Below are 19,407 nucleotides of genomic sequence, written 5' to 3'. Positions count from 1 at the left end.
AAATGGTCAGGTCCACGTGGCAGTTAAGGTGATGAGGTGTCATGTCCTGGGTTTTGTTACTATGCGGCAGATGTACAGAATCGTGGGTGCATGTGCCTCCATATTCGGCTGCTCTATTTTAATAATTAAAAAAAAACATTTTTTTTTTTTTTAATGCTTCCTCCAATCATGGGAAATTAATGTTTTTTTTTCCTTGTATAATTAATAAATAATGCAAAATATTTAGAAAAACAGACAAGACAGAAACATATGTCCCACGTAATTAAATTGAAAAAAGAACATTATTAAATGTTGAAAAATATAAACCAAACATCCACATCACTAAATGGTTGTGTTTTATGTATTCGATTCCCTTTAATATTCCCATTTTCACATGTAATTAGGAATAGAGTTAGATATTTAGTAAGATATTTGATGAATCCATAATTTTGTTCTTAACGAAATTTCAAAAAACGATAGTCTTGGGATTAATCTAATGAATATTTTACACACCGTAAAATGATAATCTTTGAATGGACAGAGAACCACAATGTCAACAAACATAAAAGACATTAGATTCGACTTTACAATGAGATCAAATGCCACTTTTTTTAATAGAAGGGGGCCACGACAATCTTCGGTGGCTTGAGCCATCGACTTGATGTGAGTCGTTTTGTTCATCTTCAGCTTTTTGTTGTCCATTTTCTTGCGTATGCACGCTTCTAATGGCTAAATCATCGAAGCTCGATTCGGATCTCCATGGAGGCGGGGTGATGCAGTTGGAATCGCCCGCCACTCGAACGGATGAATCAATGGGTGGGGTTGTAGGGAGAGATGAATTGGGATTACCTACTCTGAGATTTTGTAGAGTTGCAAAGGATTCCCTCATAGCACTCATGGCTTCAAAGAATCTTGTACAAGAAGCTAAAGCAACAGGGATAGGCCTAAGCATTTCCTACATAGCAGATTCAAGATCATGAACTATAATATAATCCTATGAATTGGGTAAGATCCAAATGATTTACATCCAAATGGACAATTAAAACGGCATCAGATCCTTATCTACTTGAGTTCATGCTGGTTTTAGTGTTTGTCAATGTCAAATTAGACAAGAAAGGGATGAGTATAAGGTTTACCCCCCACACTGAAGGCGACTCCTTAAAGTTCTGACTCCATTGGAAGTCTGCAACTGAAGCTGTTAAAGCTCCATAATCACTAGCAGCCTTCATTAATAACTCCGAAAATTGTTTCTGCAGAATATTAACATCATCAAGCATTGTTGTTGTTCAGTAAGTCACATGATTGGTTAACTCCCGAGCAGTTTCTTTCAAACTTGATTCCGATATGCAAAAAACGAGTATTTAGAGATGTGCAGAATCTAAATCTTATCAGAATCAGACAGTACAAACAACGCCACGCAGATTTCAAGCTTCATATCACTACTTGATCACATGGTCATGAATTCATGATGAAGAGTTTGTCTTTGAAACAGACAAAAGTATATGGAATGGTGAGCTGTTCTAGTTTTGGCTGTTTTAGATGGATCAATCCAGTGGTTTTTGGAAAAGAAAAAAAAAAGAAGTATTAGAGTTCGTGTTTTGGTTGCATTTCATGTGCCATTTTCAGGGATGTTTATAAAATCCAGTTCTCTCAGACATCAGGAATGATTTAGATATAGATTTTAAAAGAATGGTGAGCGTTTCGTTGATGAACAAACCTGAAATTCTGCTTCCACTGGAATGCAATCGAGCGAATATGGTTGCTGAAGACGAGCTATAATACGATCCTGCAATATTTGGAAATGAGGAAAGGAGGGTATAAGATCATGGCATTTGAGTCATGCACGCTCAAGATTACGACATTTCTATCAAGTACAAGTTGAAACAGACAAGTATCTGCATCCGGTTATAATACTTGATTAGGGCCAAGGAAAAAAGATATCTGTAACCGCCTAAGTCCATCTCTAGTAGATATGCTCTTTGAGCTTTCCCTTTTGGACTTCCCTTCAAGGTTTAAAATGCTTCCACTAGGGAGAGGTTTCCACACCCTTATAAGGAATGCTTCATTCACCTCTCCAACCGATATGAGATCTCACAATTGACCACTCTTGGGGACCCAACATCCTCGGTGGCACACTACTCGATGTCTGGCTCTGATACCATTTGTAACAGCAGACCCACCCTGACAGATATTGTCCTATTTGGGTTTTTCCTTTCGGGTTTTCCCTCAAGATTTTAAAACATGTCCACTAGGGAAGGTTTCCACACCCTTATAAGGAATGCTTCATTCCCTTCTTCAACCGATGTGGAATCTCACAATCCATCTCCCTTGGGGGCCCAACGTCCCGCTGGCACATGGCTCGGTGTCTGACTCTAATACCATTTGTAATAGCTCAAGCCCACCGCTAGTAGATATTGTCCTCTTTGGGTTTTCCCTTTTGGGTTTCTCCTTAAGGTTTTAAAACACGTCCACTAGGGAAAGAATTCCACACCCTTATAAGGAATGCTTCGTTCTCCTCTCCAATCTCTCCAATCGAAGTGAGATCTCACGTATCCATAAAAGGTAAAAAGAGCGGGAGAATGAGGTAATGACTTTAGTAGCGGTCATGATGGTCAAATCCTCAACATGCAGCAAAGGAAAAGCTTAAGCAATTGAAAACCTTTTTTTGCAAGGCAAGTTCACTTTTTACGGAGAAGGCGGCACTTACTTTTCACAATCACTAATGACCTACAAATTCTTGGCTAAGTTTCTCTCAAGGTAGATCCATGACATATCCTTGAGAATACAGCAATCATCTTCACAAATTAGGTCCGTCAAGGTTCGTCAATGTAAGGACAAGGAGCAACAAAAAAGGAGCAACAAAAAAGCATATAGAAAGTGTAAAACCCAACCCACCTCTAACAGATATTGTCCTCTTTGGGCTTTCCTTTTCGAGTTTCCCCTCGAGATTTTTTAAAACACGTCTGCTAGGGAGAGGTTTCCACACCCTTTTAAAAAATGTTTCGTTCTCCTCCCCAACCGATGTAGGATCTCACAATCCACCCCCCTTCGGAGCCCAACGTCCTCGCTGGCACTCATTCTCTTATTCAATTGATGTGGGACAAACAAATCCACCCCCTTCTGGGCCCAACGTTCTTTCTGGCACAGTGCCTCGTGTCCACCCTCTTCGGGTCGTAGCCTACTCGCTAGCACATCACCAGGCGTTTGGCTCTAATACCATTTGTAATAATCCAAGCCCACTACTAGTAGATATTGTCCTCCCTCAATGTTTTAAAACACAGTAGAGGTTTCTACACCCATATGAAGAATGTTTCATTCTCCTCCCCAACCGACCATATAAAGAATGTTTCATTCTCCTCCCCAACCGACGTGGGATCTCACAGAAAATCTCTAAGTAAACCTACTCTATTTCAAGCCCTAAAAGCATTAATACTTTAACATAATAAAGGCCTCAGTTTTTATAAAGAAAGCAGAAGGTGCAACTGATGAATTGGGGCATCGAAGCAATCGAGAATTAACGTGAAATCAATACAAATGGAGTCTTTAAACCAACAAAATAACCCGTAAGCGATACCGTTTAGTTGAGGTTCTTCTTCCCCTTTTGAAGGTTAGTTATAAGGGGAAAAAGTGGTTAAAAACACAAGCATTATGAATCAAATCCAAGACAAGATGGAAGAAAGCACCTTATTCTGAATGACATCTTTCAATATGGTAGTAATCCTTGATAAAGTCTCAATCTTCTTTTCCATTTCACTCACATGGGTCAAATGAGCTACATTCTTGTCATCCTACGGAAATCATATTTCAATTCATTTAGTAGAATAATAAACTCCAAACAGATATAGAAAACATAAAAACTAATGATGAACAATGAACGAGTATCGTTTTATCTTGTTTTGACGCAGGATACGCACCTTACGGCCTTGAAGTTCCACTTGAAGATCTGCTATTTTCCTTTGAACAGCAGTAAGTTCTCGTAGAACTCTAATAAGATCATCACCCTTTTCACCAGTAGCAGAAGATATATTTTGTAGTTCTTCCTAAAAGAGACAGATTAGCCCATTTGAATTTTCAATTTATCAAGCTTCAAATTCTAAGTTACAACGTAGAATATTAAACTAGAGATCTCAAATAATCCACAACAACAAGCCAGGAGAAAACTGAAAGAGAGAATTAAACTTTGAGATTGAAATATCTTTAATGCGTAAGAATTAACATAGTCCTAAAAGTAAGAAGCAGTCGCGTATGGAACCCATTGGTTGAATTTTTCTTCATGCAATTTTGTTTTCAGTTTCCGTATTGTAAGGAGGAGTCCACCACCTTCATTTCTCATTTGAGTTATTTCCCTAGTTTTAGGAGGACGATCCTCCATGATTGAGTCAGTACTCATCCGATGATTCTTCAACATCAGTCAGTTCAGACCTCTACTTAGTTTCACCCAAGTTACATCCTAATCATGGATAGATCACCCAGGTTCGAGTCAGCTAATGACTATTGGTCACAACTACTACTATAAAGCTCCAATGAAGAGGTATATTTCACATGGAGGAGTGTGCATCTTTATCTTGGGTGTTGAATTTTGCTTCAAGGAAACGAAAGCGTGGAGCTGAAATAACTCACTCAAAACGGACACCCAGTGAAGGGCTGACATTCAATTACGAAGAAGGCATATATATATATATATAACTTTACCAAGTTCGACTATATGAATTGAAATCGAAGCTATGACTAATTTCCCTGAGGTGCTGGCCTATGTCTCCAATTCAAAAGGCGGCCCAAAGAATTCCAATCGAGAGCTCTACACACATTACCTACGAACCACTTGAAGATATCCAAAACCAGCCAAGGGTTTCAAACTTCAAGTGATCTACATCCAATATATAACACAGAATGTCGCCGCAGGTTTAATGGCTTAAACCTAGTCGGATCGCGAGTACACACAAGCAACTTGGAAGAACGATTAGTGGAAGATCTACCCATGAAACATAAAACTTAAAAGTAGGTATAAACAGAGAAAGAGAGAGAGGATGATCGGTAACCTGCGACGGCGGCGGAGCAACAGAGAAACCAAGATCGGCGGCAATTGAGAGGGCATCGGACATCCCTCCGATTCGCCTAAGAGGTTTCTTTCCAACCCAAGTGGTGTCGCCTCCCATCGACATTGGAGCACACTCGGACAATCTTGGACAGAGGCAAAGCAGAAAGCGGCTGAAATTTTATAGCTCAAACTCTCTAATTCTCAATTCAGAGATTGAGAATTAGAGAAGAGATGAGGATTTTGAAATGCAGCTGCCGGCCTCTTCTACTTCTAAGTTTCAAACTTCAAGTTCAAGCTGCCATCCCACGTTCTACCAGTAATCCTAATCAGCCACAAGCCCAGGCTTGGCTTGGGCTTTGCCTCCAAATTGATTTTAAAATATTTAAATCTCCTGATTTATTTATAATTTCTTTTTTAAAAAATAGAATTTTGTCCACAAAACCACATAAACAATTCAATAAAATTAAAATAAAATGAATAAGTTTTTTTTATATAGAAAATAAATCATAGCTTTTTCTATATATATATATAACAAACTAACTAAAAAAAAGAGTTATGTCATTCCATTCTAGAAATAAGATCATGAATGATCCGAGAAAGACCCTGACAAAGCACTCTCGATAATCCGCTCTTATCTCTTCATCAAGCAAGAGTAAAACATTCATGACCAGAAACTTGTCAAACCATAATCTTTTCCAAAACTATATTAGTAACCTATAATATTATATTATTTATTTTATTTATCAATCGCTCAAAAATAAATAGAAAATAGTATTTATAGACCATTTTAAAAAAAAACATAATTATGGAGACATGAAATAAATATACAAGTGAGTTAACAAATTTGGGTGTTCATTGTTGAACGAGCAAGCCGAACTTGAATCGACCGGAAAGAACTCTGGTTTCCCAATAATGTCGCTAAACAAAGCTCCTCCAGATATCGAAGAACCCTAATTTCCCATGAACAAACCCTAATTAATTTCCCATGAACAAACCCTAATTAATTTCCGACGAAGAAACCCTAAATTCCTACTTATTTTATTGCTTTCTACAAAAGCATGGATCAAATTACCGACGATCACTCATAACCCTTTACAAATTGTTCACGAAAAATGTAATGAACGACAAAAAAAAATGATCGAGATCAGCCGCCCCCTAGGGTTTTTTTTTTTTTTTTTTTTTTTGTTGTTAATCAGAAGTAGGTAAAGGAATTTGAAATTCTAAGTTGGCGGGAAAAAACGGTTGAGATTGAAGGGCAAAGTATAAAACTCTTCGTTTCTGTTGTCTCCTCTGAACGTTCTGAACTTCACCCACCATGGCATTCCTCTGTCTTTCTTTGATTTTTCTACTTCCAACGTGTTGTCAAGAAACACTGCCACTATCAATGCCACTGTTGCCGGCGATGAGAATATTGTGTTCAGGAATGCATTGAACTGCAAATCCAAATCAAACCAAATGAATTAAGACACTATAAACACGAACCATCCCGCGTTTGTGGTTAAAGGAGTTACCCATCCCGCGTTCGTGTGAACGAGACCTCGCCGAGCTGGGTTCCAGTATTCGTTGAATAACTGGGGAATGGATAGTCCCAGGAACAATGAGAGTCCTGTGATGATCAGGTTTCTCATTGAATTCATGTTTGTGAACTGGAGAAATGATAATCCAACTGAAGCTGAAAAAAGCAAACACGAGTGTAATGTGACACGTTAATGAACGAACGAACGAACGAACGAAGTAGGTTTGAGTTTTGGTGTGTACCGACGAGGCCGAAGAGAACGCAGTAGATTGCAGCAAAGATTGGGATAGGTATGGATGCAAAAACAGCTCCAAATTTACCTGCAAGTGATATCAGAAACTTGATTCGGAAGACGTTTCGATAGACAGATATTGGGACTCAAGTATCCAAAAGAGTTACGAACGTTATTACGTACCCAACGTAGAGAAAAATATCATGAAGCCAGCAGAAATTTGGACGACCCTTCGACTTCCAACACGGGTAAGACCCAGAAGTCCCACATTTTCCCTGTAGCACACAATGGCAACATCGGTCGAGTTCATTTTCGTCCGAAAACGGAAGAACACAACAAGTAGGACACTCATAAACTATAAAAGTCCTTACACAGCAACAGTTGCACCAGTGCTTGTTCCAAAGAGTCCATTCAGCAAGACGCCGATCCCCTACGAAGACAGTATTCCAAATCCTCATTTCGATCAGTTTCGTGCATAACTCCTCGACACATTAGGCAACCAGGTTAACCGAGCTTACCTGCCAACCAATGCCACGGCTCAGAACGTATGCAGGAGGAGGAGTAGCAATAGCCAAACGAGACGCTGCCTTGTATGCCCCGGTCGACTGTGACGAAGATTTCAGAATCAATAACAACTTTAAGACACCAAGTTTTGGTCATTAGTTCATTCAAGAGAATACCTCAACCATTGAAACAAGAACAGCAGCCATCATAGCAAATGAATGGCCAGCTGAAAACGTAGGAGGCCCCCACTGCAAAGGATATGGAAACTTAAACCTGAAACAGCAGACATGTTTATATACAACCAGCATCTTATAAAGCCAATATCAAGAACAGTGAAGGCTTTAGCTCACCACGGGGCGGTAGTAATAAGATTCGCTTGGTCAGTTCGACAACTCAGTTGGGTTTTTATCGGCTTGTTCCGATAAGCCCCGCTTGCAGTTAAGATAACAGAGTAGATCCAAACAATTGTGACACAGATCAACACAGGAAATCTCTCAAAAATGGGAAGATCTCTGAAGGGTTTCACATGCTTTAGATACTGCAGTTTCACGAGCACGATGCCCGCCCGGTTAATAAAGTAATGAATATACCAAGACAGGTCGACTCCGAATGAAATAACCAGCACTTACTTGTGATAGTCCAATGATCAGTATCAGCATTGGTAAACCAATTTCCACACATTCTCCCAGCTGAAAAAGAATTTTTTTCCTTAAAATCTTTAAGGACATGATAATGGGGAAGGGTTCGGGACGTAAACCAGAGACTACAATACGTTTCCCCCAAAGAACATACCACGGGAAATCCTCGTTGAAACAACCCGAGGCCGACCAATCCAACAACAGGCGCCATGCCCAATGGACTGAAGAATCTGCACACAAAGCAATAAAATTATCAACAACATTGATGTAAGAGCTCAAACCCGCCGCTAGCAGATATTGTCTTCTTTGGGCTTTCCCTTTCGGGCTTCCCTCAAGATTTTACAACTTGTCCGCTAGAGAGAGGTGTCCACACCCTTATAAGAAATGTTTCGTTCCCCTCTCCAACCATTGTGGGATCTCACAATCCATCCCCTTGGGGGCCTGCGTCCTTGCTGGCTCTGATTCTACTTGTAACAGCCCAAGCCTACCGCTAGCAAATATTGTTCTTTCTGGGCTTCCCCTCAAGGTTTTAAAACGCATCCACTAGAGAGAGGTTTCCACGCCCTTATAAGAAAGGTTTCGTTTCTCTCTCCAACCAATGTGGGATCTCACAATTGATGAGTGACACAAAACTTCGTATAGTTGTTTCATTGAAATAACGTACCGTGAAAGTAAACCCCAAACTTGGCTGTAACCGAGGATGATTTGTATGCTGGATGCTACAATAAGAGCTCCTTGGATAGCTCGCATCGTATGTAAAAATCTCTGCAAACGAATCACATGGGAAGATCTCTTTCAATACCCTATCAAGTGAAGAACAATATCAAGAAAATTTTTCGAAAACATGGCTCCTCTGTCCCTAACAAATAAGATAGATGAAGATGAGAGGCTTACTTCATGATTATCAGTAATCCGTTGCAGTGAAGAGTCACCAACAATGTAAGCTATTGGAATAACATAGGTAAAGGAGCCTCCAACAACTGCAGGTAATCTAGTTCCAAAAAGTGCTTGAAGAAGCGTGTTTAAGCCAGCTACGAAAAGAAGCGTCTGTATAACTCGTGCTTTGTCGCCCTGAACGTTCGAGAAATAAAAAGATCAAACAAAGATTAACTTGAACTCGGAACGAACGAAACGACAAGAACTAGCTTACATTATCTCCACCCATTGCAGGGACAATTAAGGATGGAATCATCACATTGGTGCCCAGCATCAGAATGTAATTCTGAAAAGCTAGTAGTATTGTTTCGCCTGCAAAACAACATCATTTTATAAACTCGAAACGAAGAGCAAGCAACAATATCTGATCATTCAGGCACGTCCATCTACTTTTGTTTCACAACATGGGCTAAGGGAGATAGCAATACTTTTGTTTCACAACATAGGCTAAGGGAGATAGCAATAGGAACAAAAGTGCTAGTGTGAAATCTCACCTCGGTTGGAGAGGAGAACAAAACATTCCCCATAAGAGTGTGAAAACCTCTCCCTAATAGACACGTTTTAAAAACTTTGAAGGGAAGCCCGAAAGAGAAAGCTCAAAGAAGACAATATCTACTAGCAGTGGGCTTAGGCTGGTACAAATGGTATCAAAGCCAAATGCCGAGCAATGTGCCAGCGAGGAGACTTATCCCGGAAGGGGGTGGACACGAGGCAGTGTGTCAACAAGATGCCAGCCCTAAAGACACCTCTCCCTAACAAACGGGCCAAAGCGGATAATATCTATCCAATTTTACAAGGTATGGTGTGACTGATCGTCAAGAAATACAGAGTTTTCCCGAAGATTTATCAGTGTATATCAGAAATCATCATCAAATGGGTTAGCAGCACTTATCAATCAACTTAAAATTTGAAAGATGGATTACAATTTAGCATACAAAGAACAAAGGTTCAGAAACTTGGAATCATAAGACATTTGTCAGAAACCCTTTCCATTTCTTTTAAGATAATCTCAGCAACAAGACAATGACAAAAGTTCGGAGTCCACATAACGTCGAACAAACCCCAAGCAACCTCCAGTTGTACCATTTTGATTCCAGCCAAAAGAAACAAGAACAATGGAACAAAAAACAGAGACCAATACAAAAATGGAGTGAAAACTCGATCGCAGAATCAACCATTGCTATCATTTCCTTAAAATGAACCAACCCTTTTCACGAAATTACTCATAGATGAAGGCCAATGAGTCATTTTCGCAAACGATTCACAGATGACAGAGAGAAGAACACGAAAATTGTAAAAAAGTAAGCGGCGAAATGAAAAGGGGGAGAAGGGCTTACCCCATGGAGGGTTGGAGTCTATGCAGTACTCAAGGTCTTGGAGTTGTTCCATGGGAGGGTGAGTAATGTCAGCCATTGTAATGGCTTTTCGCCACAGTCAGAGCTGCTATCAGTCGAGGAAGAGACGATCAGAACAAAGAAGAAGAAGAAGGTAAAGTATAGAGATATAAAGGGAACGGCAAAAGCAAGAGGGAAAAAAATGAAGAGGAATAATATGCAAAGGCAAAACCCTCCAACGCCAAGGCTTCCTTTGCTGTAGTTGAGAAGCTTCTTCCTTATTCCTTCTCTTCTCTCTCTGAATTGGAGTCTCCTGACACATAATAGCCTCATTTATGCTCATAACTACGAAATAGCCATCCATTAATTCAAATGGTTTCTGATCCAATTTTATGGGAACTCACGATATGACTTACAGTTTCATCGAATAATTTCTCGTGGGATACTCATAATATATGAAACGTCCTCGAAGCTCTCATGAAAAGGGAATATTATGAAACGTCCTCGAAGCTCTTATGAAAAGGGAAGAACGATCGAATGGATATAAAAATCAAAACTTTTAGGAGTTCATAAGATGGGTTTTTGTTAAATTTGAATGATTTGATGAGAACTGCAAGAACAGATGGAAATAGTGAAGAATGAAAGAGGGTTTGATGGAAGCATTGAATGATGGCATCTGGAGAATTTGTTGGGTTACTAGGTTAATTAATGGGAAGTCCAAATCTTGGGAGGAGGGTAAAATGGTAAATTGATGCTTTTTGAAAAAATTAATTTTTATAGAAACAAATATTCCTCCCTCACTGATAGCATGGCATCCCCATAATATCTGATTCCCATGAAAGACTAAAAAAAACAAGAAAAGTGAGACTCAAACTAACCCTTTTTTATTTATTTATTTATTTTTAATAAAAAGAAACTTCCAAACTCAAAACCAATCACTAATGCAACAAGGAAAGAATCTACCTTTGTTTGTTTGTACAGCGTTACATGTTATTGATTTTTTTAAGGGTAGATTGAGACGTAAGGCTTCAGCTCCAAATCTCATGAAAGAATTGTGAGATCTCACGTCGGTTTCATTTTCCTTCCTTATAAAAGTGTGAAAATCTCTTCTTAGAAGACGCTTTTTAAAACCGTGAGGCTGACAGTGTAACGAGCAAAGCGAACAATATGTATTAGCACGTGGTACTTTCTTTTGGGTGATTGAGTGAAGTAGCTCGAGCAACAATTTTCAAAATTTTCAAATTCATAATAAGAGATGTAGATGTTAAAATTTAATGAATTTAAACACGTCTTTTTCAATTAAAACACGTTGACACAAAGAAAATTATTTTAAAAAAACCCTTAATTAAATCATTAAAGCCACGAGGTATAGACAACTTTACAATCGACATTCTTCAAATGCATTAATTGATTGCCATGCAGAATTCTTTAGAAATGATATGAGATTCAACATCGTTAAAGAAATCTTTTTATGATCATATGCAGCAGAGACTACATGAGTGTACAAGAAATTTTGGTCTCCCAAGATATTAAATCGTAGGTGGTAGGTGGTGACTGGGAGGAGGGGTACATTGGGTTTAATTATGTTTTGGAATAAAGTGAGGGTTGAGAGAGCATAAGAATAAGGAGGATTCTTCTATCCTTATGTATTGCCTCTCTCTTTCCTTTCTCATTGCTTTACTTTTCGTGGCCGACTTTCTTCAGTAAATGGCACTCACTCAAAAGGACACCACCACAACACTAACACCCTCTTCTTCTCCAACAACAACAGATAAAGAACAACACCCATTAATTTTAATCAGGAAAATAAAAATGGATTACCTTTCCTGTTTGAATCTGCACAACCCGAGATGCAAATCTTAGAAACAACACCCATTATTCACAACTTAACTATACACAATCTCACGTTAATTGGAGGGGGAACAAGTGCTAGCGAGGATGCTAGGCCCTGAAGAGGAAAACGAAACATACTTTATGGTTGGAAACCTCTATGTAGCAGATACGTTTTAAAAATTAAAACCTCGAGGGGAAGCCGAAAGAGAACAATATCTGCTAGCGGTGGGCTTGGCCGTTACAAAGAGGGTAACAGTCCTGGGGTTTGCATATCACTCATTTGAAATGGATTCGGAAGCTTCTGAAGCTTTCCTATTTGTGAATGACTCTCTCATGGTTTGCACTTGATCAAAAACTTCTAGCAGCCTTCTATCCAGTGAACTAACCTCCTCAAGATGTCCATGAAACACATCAACAAACTTGTCTTCCAAGGATTTGAACCTCTTTTCAATAACCAAGCGGCTTAGTTTGTCTTCCTCTGCCTGCTTCAGACGCATCCTCTCCAGTTCCATGGTGCTGAGAACAAGACCACCAGAACCAGCAACATCTTTATAAAGTGGTTCATCAAATTGTGGGCATCGGGCTCTATACTCTGCAAATGCTTTGTGTGTTTCCCTCAATGCCTTTCTGTAGCCATCCAATAAAGTTCCCATCACGTAGAGCTCGCGATCAAGCCCGTAAATATCAGACTGCATCTTCCGTTGCTCCTCAAACTTTGTCCTTCTCAAATGTTCAATGAAGGTGTCTCTCTGCTGCAGCTCGTGAAGCAAGTATTGCTGATTCATAGTGGCCTGCCGATGAACCTGTTCTTTCTCTGTGGAAATCATCCGAGCTTTATCAAGCCACTGCTGTACGTTATCCATACAATTACCATAGTCAAGAGGACCTTCGCTCCTTAATCTCTTATCGAGAGACTGAGCTGGGTTGTCAATATCATCAGGGTCAATCACTCTCTTGTTGCTATTAACAAAAGGTACACATTCAACAGATGAAGGACAATGTAACTCAAATTCTGAGTTAAAAGTGATTGGCTCTGTTTCCATTTCTTGAACAAATTGGCTTGAAGGAAATCCATCAATAGGATTGCTCGTTGGCAACAGGCAGAACTGTTCTTCCTGTTCTTCCAGTTCTTCCTGTTCTTCCTGTTCTTCCTGTTCTTCCTTTCTTTGATCATCCCCTTCTTCTAATGCGACTTTCTTATCATCTCCAAAATCAAATTCCTTGAATTCATTTGTATGGCACCTCCTTAACAAGAGGTCAAGGCCATTGTCATTTCCATTCGAAAGCCACTGACCTTGCTCTTCTTCTTCTTCTTCTTTGCTATCCAATAAATCCATCATATCCCCAACACTAGCCGTCTCCTTTTGAACGTCGACTTTGTCGACATTGTCACGCCCGAGGCACAATTCAACACTGTGTTCTTCCAAGTTCTTAACCATGGAGTCATCGTTCCCTACCATCTTTGGACTCTCATTACAAACCCCATCTTCATCATCCTGTTCTTGCTCTGGTTCCTGCTCCACCTCCTCCTTGATTTCGACCTCTTCTACCTTCGATGCTTCTTCCTTCAATAAATCCGCCCGCTGTGACCGGATGAGGCACTGCAAATGTGAAGCATAGTAACAGTTCACCAATTGTGGAGATTGTATCAACTCCTTCTCCACCATAAACCAAATCAAACCAGCCCAATCAACCCGCTCAAAGTTCCCAATCTTGATCGCCTTTGTCCAATTCAAAACCTCATTGGGCATCATCCAAGTATCTTCGTGTAAGAGTAACCAGTTGGACACAAAGTCCTCAATAAAGGCGATCGATTCCTCTGATGCTATGGGATATTCCTCACCATCCTCCATTATCATCGATTTCTTCACTGGCAACCGCAAGGCACGAGCCAAATCAGCCCTATTCACCATGATTCTGACCCCATTGACATAACTATACCTCTGGCTGTGGTTAAAATTCGCAACTAATTGCAAAAGAAGTTCAAATCGCACAGACCTATCGAACTTCGTATGAACAAAATCCCACAACCCCAATCGCTTCAACAGCTTCTCGTGACTAGAAAAATCCAGGATTTTATCCGGCACAAAAGGAATAGGTTTGAAAGTACCAACCAGAATCTCAAACTTCTTCTGAGATTTCTCCTTAAGGAATCTTCGTTTCATCGACCACTTCTTCCCCTTCGGAAGCCGTCGAGAAACAGCCGCGGAAGAAACCAACGCATTGATATCGATGATTCGAGAAGAGAGAGCATTAGACTCACCTTGGTCGTTAGGATCGTGGTCGTTGACGAAATTTTCATTGACTTGAAGTTCTGGATCTTGCGGATCCTCCTGGGGGGAGTTCTGTCGGGGATCCGGCAGTTCTAGGGTTAAGGTTTCAGACGATTGAGGCGGATCAAACTGGTTCTGTTCTACTTCTCCTTCTCCTTCTCCTTCTCCTTCTTCCAGTTGTTGCTGGTCCATGAAATTAGGGTTTTGAGCGGGAGAGACTGGATCTTCTTCTTCTTGGTATTCGAAGTGAGGTTCAGGAGGAGAAAGAGCGGGAATCGCCATTGAAATTGGCTCGAAACAAAGTAAGGAGTCGACGTCAAGAAGCACCGACATGACGTATCCATTAATCGCTTAAATCTCTCTACTCTATTAAACGACGTGTCGTTTCACATTCCTTTTCCATCCGGTCAATTGAATCCAAATATTATTTAGAGAAAATATTATAAAATTACATAATATGTTCATATATATTTTTTAAATATATCTATTAATTTTATTTTATTCACCCTCCGGTATAAATTAATTATTTATTCAATAAATTATTATAACAGTTCAAGCTCATTCCTAATAGATATTGTCATTCTAATCGGTTTTAAAACTCATCTGCTAAAAAGAGGTTATCTCACAGTCCACCCCATAAGAACCCAACGTCCTAACATACCGTCTCGTGCCTAGTTTTGATACCATTTGTAAAGTCTTACCTCATGGCTAGAAGATATTACATTGATGAGTATAATTCTTTATCTCTAAACAACTTTTACTTGTCTAAGTTATCCGTTAAAATAGCCGTTTTTTGGGATGATTGTATCGACTCTTGATCAAACCTTCGAGATTGGCTTTTGGTCGAATTCTTAAGGGTTCAACTACATCAGCCTTTAATCGAACCTTCGAGGGTTTACCCATATTTTTCATGGGTTGTCCATTAAATTTAGTTCTTGTTGACCCATCATCACTAAACTCAAGTTTCGTGACGTCGGGATTTAACCACTTCATTAATTTTTACTTATAACAGTTTTAAACCGAACTTGTTTCAAACAGCTTGTTGACCCATCATCACTAAACTCAAGTTTCGTAACGTCGGGATTTAACCACTTCATTAATTTTTACTCATAACAGTTTTAAACCGAACTTGTTTCAAACAGTTATGTTCATGTATGTGACAACAAACACCCTATAATCGGAGATTCTAAACTATAACAAACTTATCTATTAATTAACGTTAACATTCAACATTCATACACTCAAAACGTCTTAACTCTTGAACTCAAAATCTAAGTGATAGAAAAACAAACCGAAAATATTACAATGGAGTTCATAAAATCATCTTCTTCCTCCTCAATTCCGCCGCCGTGAAATTCATCCTCAGTCGGAAATTCCCGCCGGACTATAAAAAAACACAGAAAAACAGCAACAACAAAAAAAAAAAAAAGCCGAATTGAATGAAAGAAGCAATACCTGAAAACCCAAACCGCCGGCAAATTCGACGATTTTACCGCTGAAATGTTCCGATTCAAAGAGGAGCGGAGTTCAATTCAGAAAATTGAGTTCCGGCCAATCATCGGCGGGAATACAAAGAGGAATGAGACGGAACTTTCCCGCCGTCGCTTTGAAACCGTCCATGGACGTCAAGATGCGGCAACCCGCCGGATATAAACCGGGGACTTGACGGTGAAGAGTTATCATGAATCGGAATCGGGTGGCGTTTGCCGGTGGGCTCGACGGCGAGTTCATTCCAAGCGTAATGCGGCACCGGAGATTCAAGGCTGGACTGAAGGGGCCCCCTCAGCGGGAACGCGGCGGAGCTCTGGCTGAAACTCGGATGCGAACCGAAGACGTTACTATTCCAGGCCACAATTTTCTCAAATCCATCCTCAAATCCAAGATCAGAATTCCCGGAACCGGCGGCGTAAAGACCCGTCTGATTCTGATCATGGTGGGGCGAATTTTGTGTCTGCAGAGACAGCCCAAGATTCTGGTAGCTCTGGAAACCGGCAGCGGAATCCAACGGCGGCGGAATCAAATTTTCACCCAATTGGCTCTGAAACAAGAAATCATTATACCTAGAAGACTCAGAGTGCTCTGTAACACCACCGGTTCCATTTGGGTCTGGTTCAGAGGGACAAGGAGGAAGGTGGGAGAGATTATCAATGGCGGATTTAGCCTTTTTGATTAGCCAATCCACGGCCTTACTGGGTCGATCATAACCCAACCGGTCTTGAACGTCGTAGAATTGAATAGCAGTATGAGCGGATAAACGAACACGGCGGTCGCGAAGTCCTTTAGCGGTGAAGACTTTACTATGGCGGTCCTTCCGACCAGTGGCTCGGACAATGACGCCGCCGCAGCCGCCGCCAGGAACTTGTAAGATCTCACCTCCACTAATACTCTGCATCCCCATTCTGGGTCTTCGTCTTCCTTGGTGTAAGCCAGTTTTGTTAAGCTCTTCTCCGCCGCCGTCGGAATTCATGGCTTCTTCTCCATTAAAGACGGTTAAATTCCGGTAAGAAGCCACATTTTTAGTTATGGGATTTGGGTTTTGATGATCCCAAAAAAGCGAAGCAAAGAGAAGGATTGTGAAAACAGAGGGTTTGTTGCAGAAGTGGGCTTGTCGGAGAAGAACTGGAGAGAGAGAGAGAGAGAGGAAGTGGGGGACAATGGACTTGGAAGGGAATAAAGAAGGAACAGAACAGAGCCTTTTGGCCTTTGAATGGATGATATTTGGCAAAAAGAAGGAAGGTAAGTCAGTGTCCAGACACTGCCCTTAAAACAGAAGTGTGTAGGAATAGTCGGACCCGATTAGTGTCGTCTTTACTAGTTGAGCTATGTTTGATGTATTATCATATTCGTTGTCTTATCCATTGAGATGTCCATGAGGTAGCAGGTGCCCCATTCACCTATTTCAATTGTGAGGATTTCTCTAATATTTTCTCTTAAAATTGGGTTGGGATGAGGATCGAGAATACAATTCTCATTCCTACCCCAATTTCCCCTGTTTACACGAGAATTCTCGATTTCGTTCGAGAGAGGTCCAATAAGCTGTAACAAGAGCTCAAGCCCACCGCTAGCATATATTGTCTTATTTGGGTTTTCCCTTTCGAACTTCTCCTCAAGGTTTTTAAAACGGGTCTGTTAGGGAGAGATTTCCACATTTTTATAATGAAAGCTTTGTTCCCTTCTCGATGTGGGATCTCCAATCCACTCCCCTTCAAGATCCAACACCTTTGCTGGCACACCGCCTCATGTCCACCCCTTTAGGGTTCAGCCTCTTCGCTGACACATCGCCTCATGTCCACCCATTTCATCGTTAGCAGATATTGTCCTCTTTAGATTTTCCTTTCAGGCTTTCCATCAGAATTTTTAAAACATGTCTGCTACCGAGAGATTTCCACCCCTTATAAAGAATACTTCGTTCTTCTCTACAATAAAAAAAATTCTCGATTTCGTTCCAAGGAGGTCTAGTAGGGCCCTAACCCACAGGTTAACGGTTCAAAATAGAAATATATTTATTTCTTAAATATTCCTCGTCTTTTATATTTAAAAAAAAAACAAATTCATGAAAAGAATTACATCATTTTCAATAATTAGTAATATTTCTATCTTCATCATATCACCTCCACTATTAATATTTTTTCCATTCTTAGGGAAAAGAAAAAGCTATTGCCTTTCCTTTTCTATGGTTTTGGTAAAAAAAAAAAAAAAAAAGTGGTCAAAATTGTTGACATCAACTCACATGGGAATATAAGAATTTTGGCTCGTACTAATAATATCTAAATTAATTCCGACCCTTTCTATATTACATAACCTTCTAAACCAAAATATGCTAAAACGACCCGGGTTAGTTTGTAAGGATGATCTTTATTCTTAGAAACACTTCAAACCGATTCTACGTTGGATAACTTTCTAAAACAAAATATGCTAAAATGACCCGTGTTAGTTCGTGAACATATCTTCACTCTTAAAAGCACTTCAAGATAAGTAGCTACCCCGACCACGTTGCAAGGATGTAGGGAAAAGTCGAGGCAACCATGTGTTGAATCAGGTCAATTTGAGATTCAATTTATTTAAATTTTAAAAATTTCAAAAATTATTTGAGTCTAAATTATAGTTTTAAAATTTTAAAAAACGTTCGAATACTAAATTTATAATTTAACCTATAATTTAAATAAACGAGTCGACCTATTGATTCTGTCTATGATCTTCATTTTGATCAAGCTTTTTGTTTAGACTAATCTCGAGTGAATTATATTATGTAAATTATTAATTAGGTGAATATAAATGATTCAATTATGAAGGTATTAAATTAAATTTTATACTTATCTTGAATTTAAAATAAAAAAATGAAAAAATAAAAATATCTTTCAATGGGTTGGGTAGTTAGGGATTAAAATCAAATTTTATTAAATATGAGACAGGAAAAAAAAAAAGCTACGACAGCATTTATTTATTTTGTCAATTAGGCTTTTTCATTTTTCATTAAGCCTAGCGAATTAAATCATGCTATACTATATGATATTTATGCTTCCAAATTAAATTTATATAAATAAAGTAATTATATTTACATTAATTAAATTTAATATGATTTAGACCACTTTAATTTGGAAATTTGTCTTAATTGGTAATTTATTTTAGGTTGGCTCGAGCGGTCAGATATTAATACTTTATTTATTTCTTGTAAAACTGATAATTTTACGAGAAAATAGCGACTAGTAAGCTTATTATTAGGAAGACTTGACCAAATAGGAAGCTGGAAACATGATTTCCAGACTTGAATAATGGGATCCGTATACGAGTTCTCTCGACACAGAAAAATTTATACAAATTTCTTTTAGAAAGTTCCCGACCATTGATTGTGAGTTCAAAGCAAGTATAATTTTATGAAGTAACGACCCTATGAGACATTTAGGCCATTTAGAAACTATAAATTTTGTTGCGAAGTGAACAACATCTACTTGTTGTACTCGTAGTTCAAAATATTCCGTATGAATTTTTGTTGATCGGGATAATATTTTGACCAAAAACACACCTCAACTAATTTCACGAGACATTCTGCTAGGCCCCACTAAAGTTGATTATCGAAAAACTCACAAAATATGTGATGTCCCACATTGGTTTGGGAGGAGAACA

The 19,407-nt window shown here is 39.3% G+C and overlaps 4 protein-coding genes across 4 annotated transcripts; all 4 read right to left on the bottom strand.

Moving 5' to 3' along the window:
• Positions 1–443: 443 nt before the first annotated feature.
• Positions 444–5,304, bottom strand: LOC111451038 (AUGMIN subunit 2-like). The gene is made up of 6 exons (XM_023091274.1): positions 5,019–5,304; positions 3,894–4,019; positions 3,663–3,767; positions 1,697–1,765; positions 1,116–1,229; positions 444–934 (listed from the first exon to the last, which is right to left on the bottom strand). The coding sequence occupies exons 1-6, from the start codon at positions 5,139–5,141 to the stop codon at positions 575–577; spliced, it is 897 nt and encodes a 298-aa protein (XP_022947042.1). The 5' UTR covers positions 5,142–5,304; the 3' UTR covers positions 444–574.
• Positions 5,305–5,850: 546 nt separating this feature from the next.
• On the bottom strand, positions 5,851–10,643 carry LOC111451037 (nucleobase-ascorbate transporter 1). The gene is made up of 15 exons (XM_023091273.1): positions 10,594–10,643; positions 10,181–10,490; positions 9,058–9,155; positions 8,802–8,978; positions 8,572–8,672; positions 8,062–8,137; positions 7,899–7,958; positions 7,620–7,807; positions 7,446–7,542; positions 7,284–7,370; positions 7,137–7,195; positions 6,949–7,040; positions 6,776–6,853; positions 6,529–6,689; positions 5,851–6,450 (listed from the first exon to the last, which is right to left on the bottom strand). The coding sequence occupies exons 2-15, from the start codon at positions 10,254–10,256 to the stop codon at positions 6,238–6,240; spliced, it is 1,563 nt and encodes a 520-aa protein (XP_022947041.1). The 5' UTR covers positions 10,257–10,490; positions 10,594–10,643; the 3' UTR covers positions 5,851–6,237.
• A 1,306-nt stretch (positions 10,644–11,949) lies between these two features.
• Positions 11,950–14,639, bottom strand: LOC111451035. The gene has a single exon (XM_023091268.1). It carries the CDS (start codon positions 14,614–14,616, stop codon positions 12,283–12,285), a length of 2,334 nt encoding a protein of 777 aa, XP_022947036.1. The 5' UTR covers positions 14,617–14,639; the 3' UTR covers positions 11,950–12,282.
• A 1,199-nt stretch (positions 14,640–15,838) lies between these two features.
• On the bottom strand, positions 15,839–16,750 carry LOC111451636 (transcription factor TCP3-like). The gene has a single exon (XM_023092109.1). The coding sequence runs from the start codon at positions 16,748–16,750 to the stop codon at positions 15,839–15,841; it is 912 nt and encodes a 303-aa protein (XP_022947877.1).
• Positions 16,751–19,407: the final 2,657 nt, after the last annotated feature.

Source organism: Cucurbita moschata, unplaced genomic scaffold, assembly GCF_002738365.1.
Source record: "Cucurbita moschata cultivar Rifu unplaced genomic scaffold, Cmos_1.0 Cmo_Scf00013, whole genome shotgun sequence".
NCBI classification, from domain to species: Eukaryota; Viridiplantae; Streptophyta; class Magnoliopsida; order Cucurbitales; family Cucurbitaceae; genus Cucurbita; species Cucurbita moschata.
Note: the sequence above shows the minus strand (reverse complement) of the source record. Positions and strands in the feature narration are given on the sequence as shown.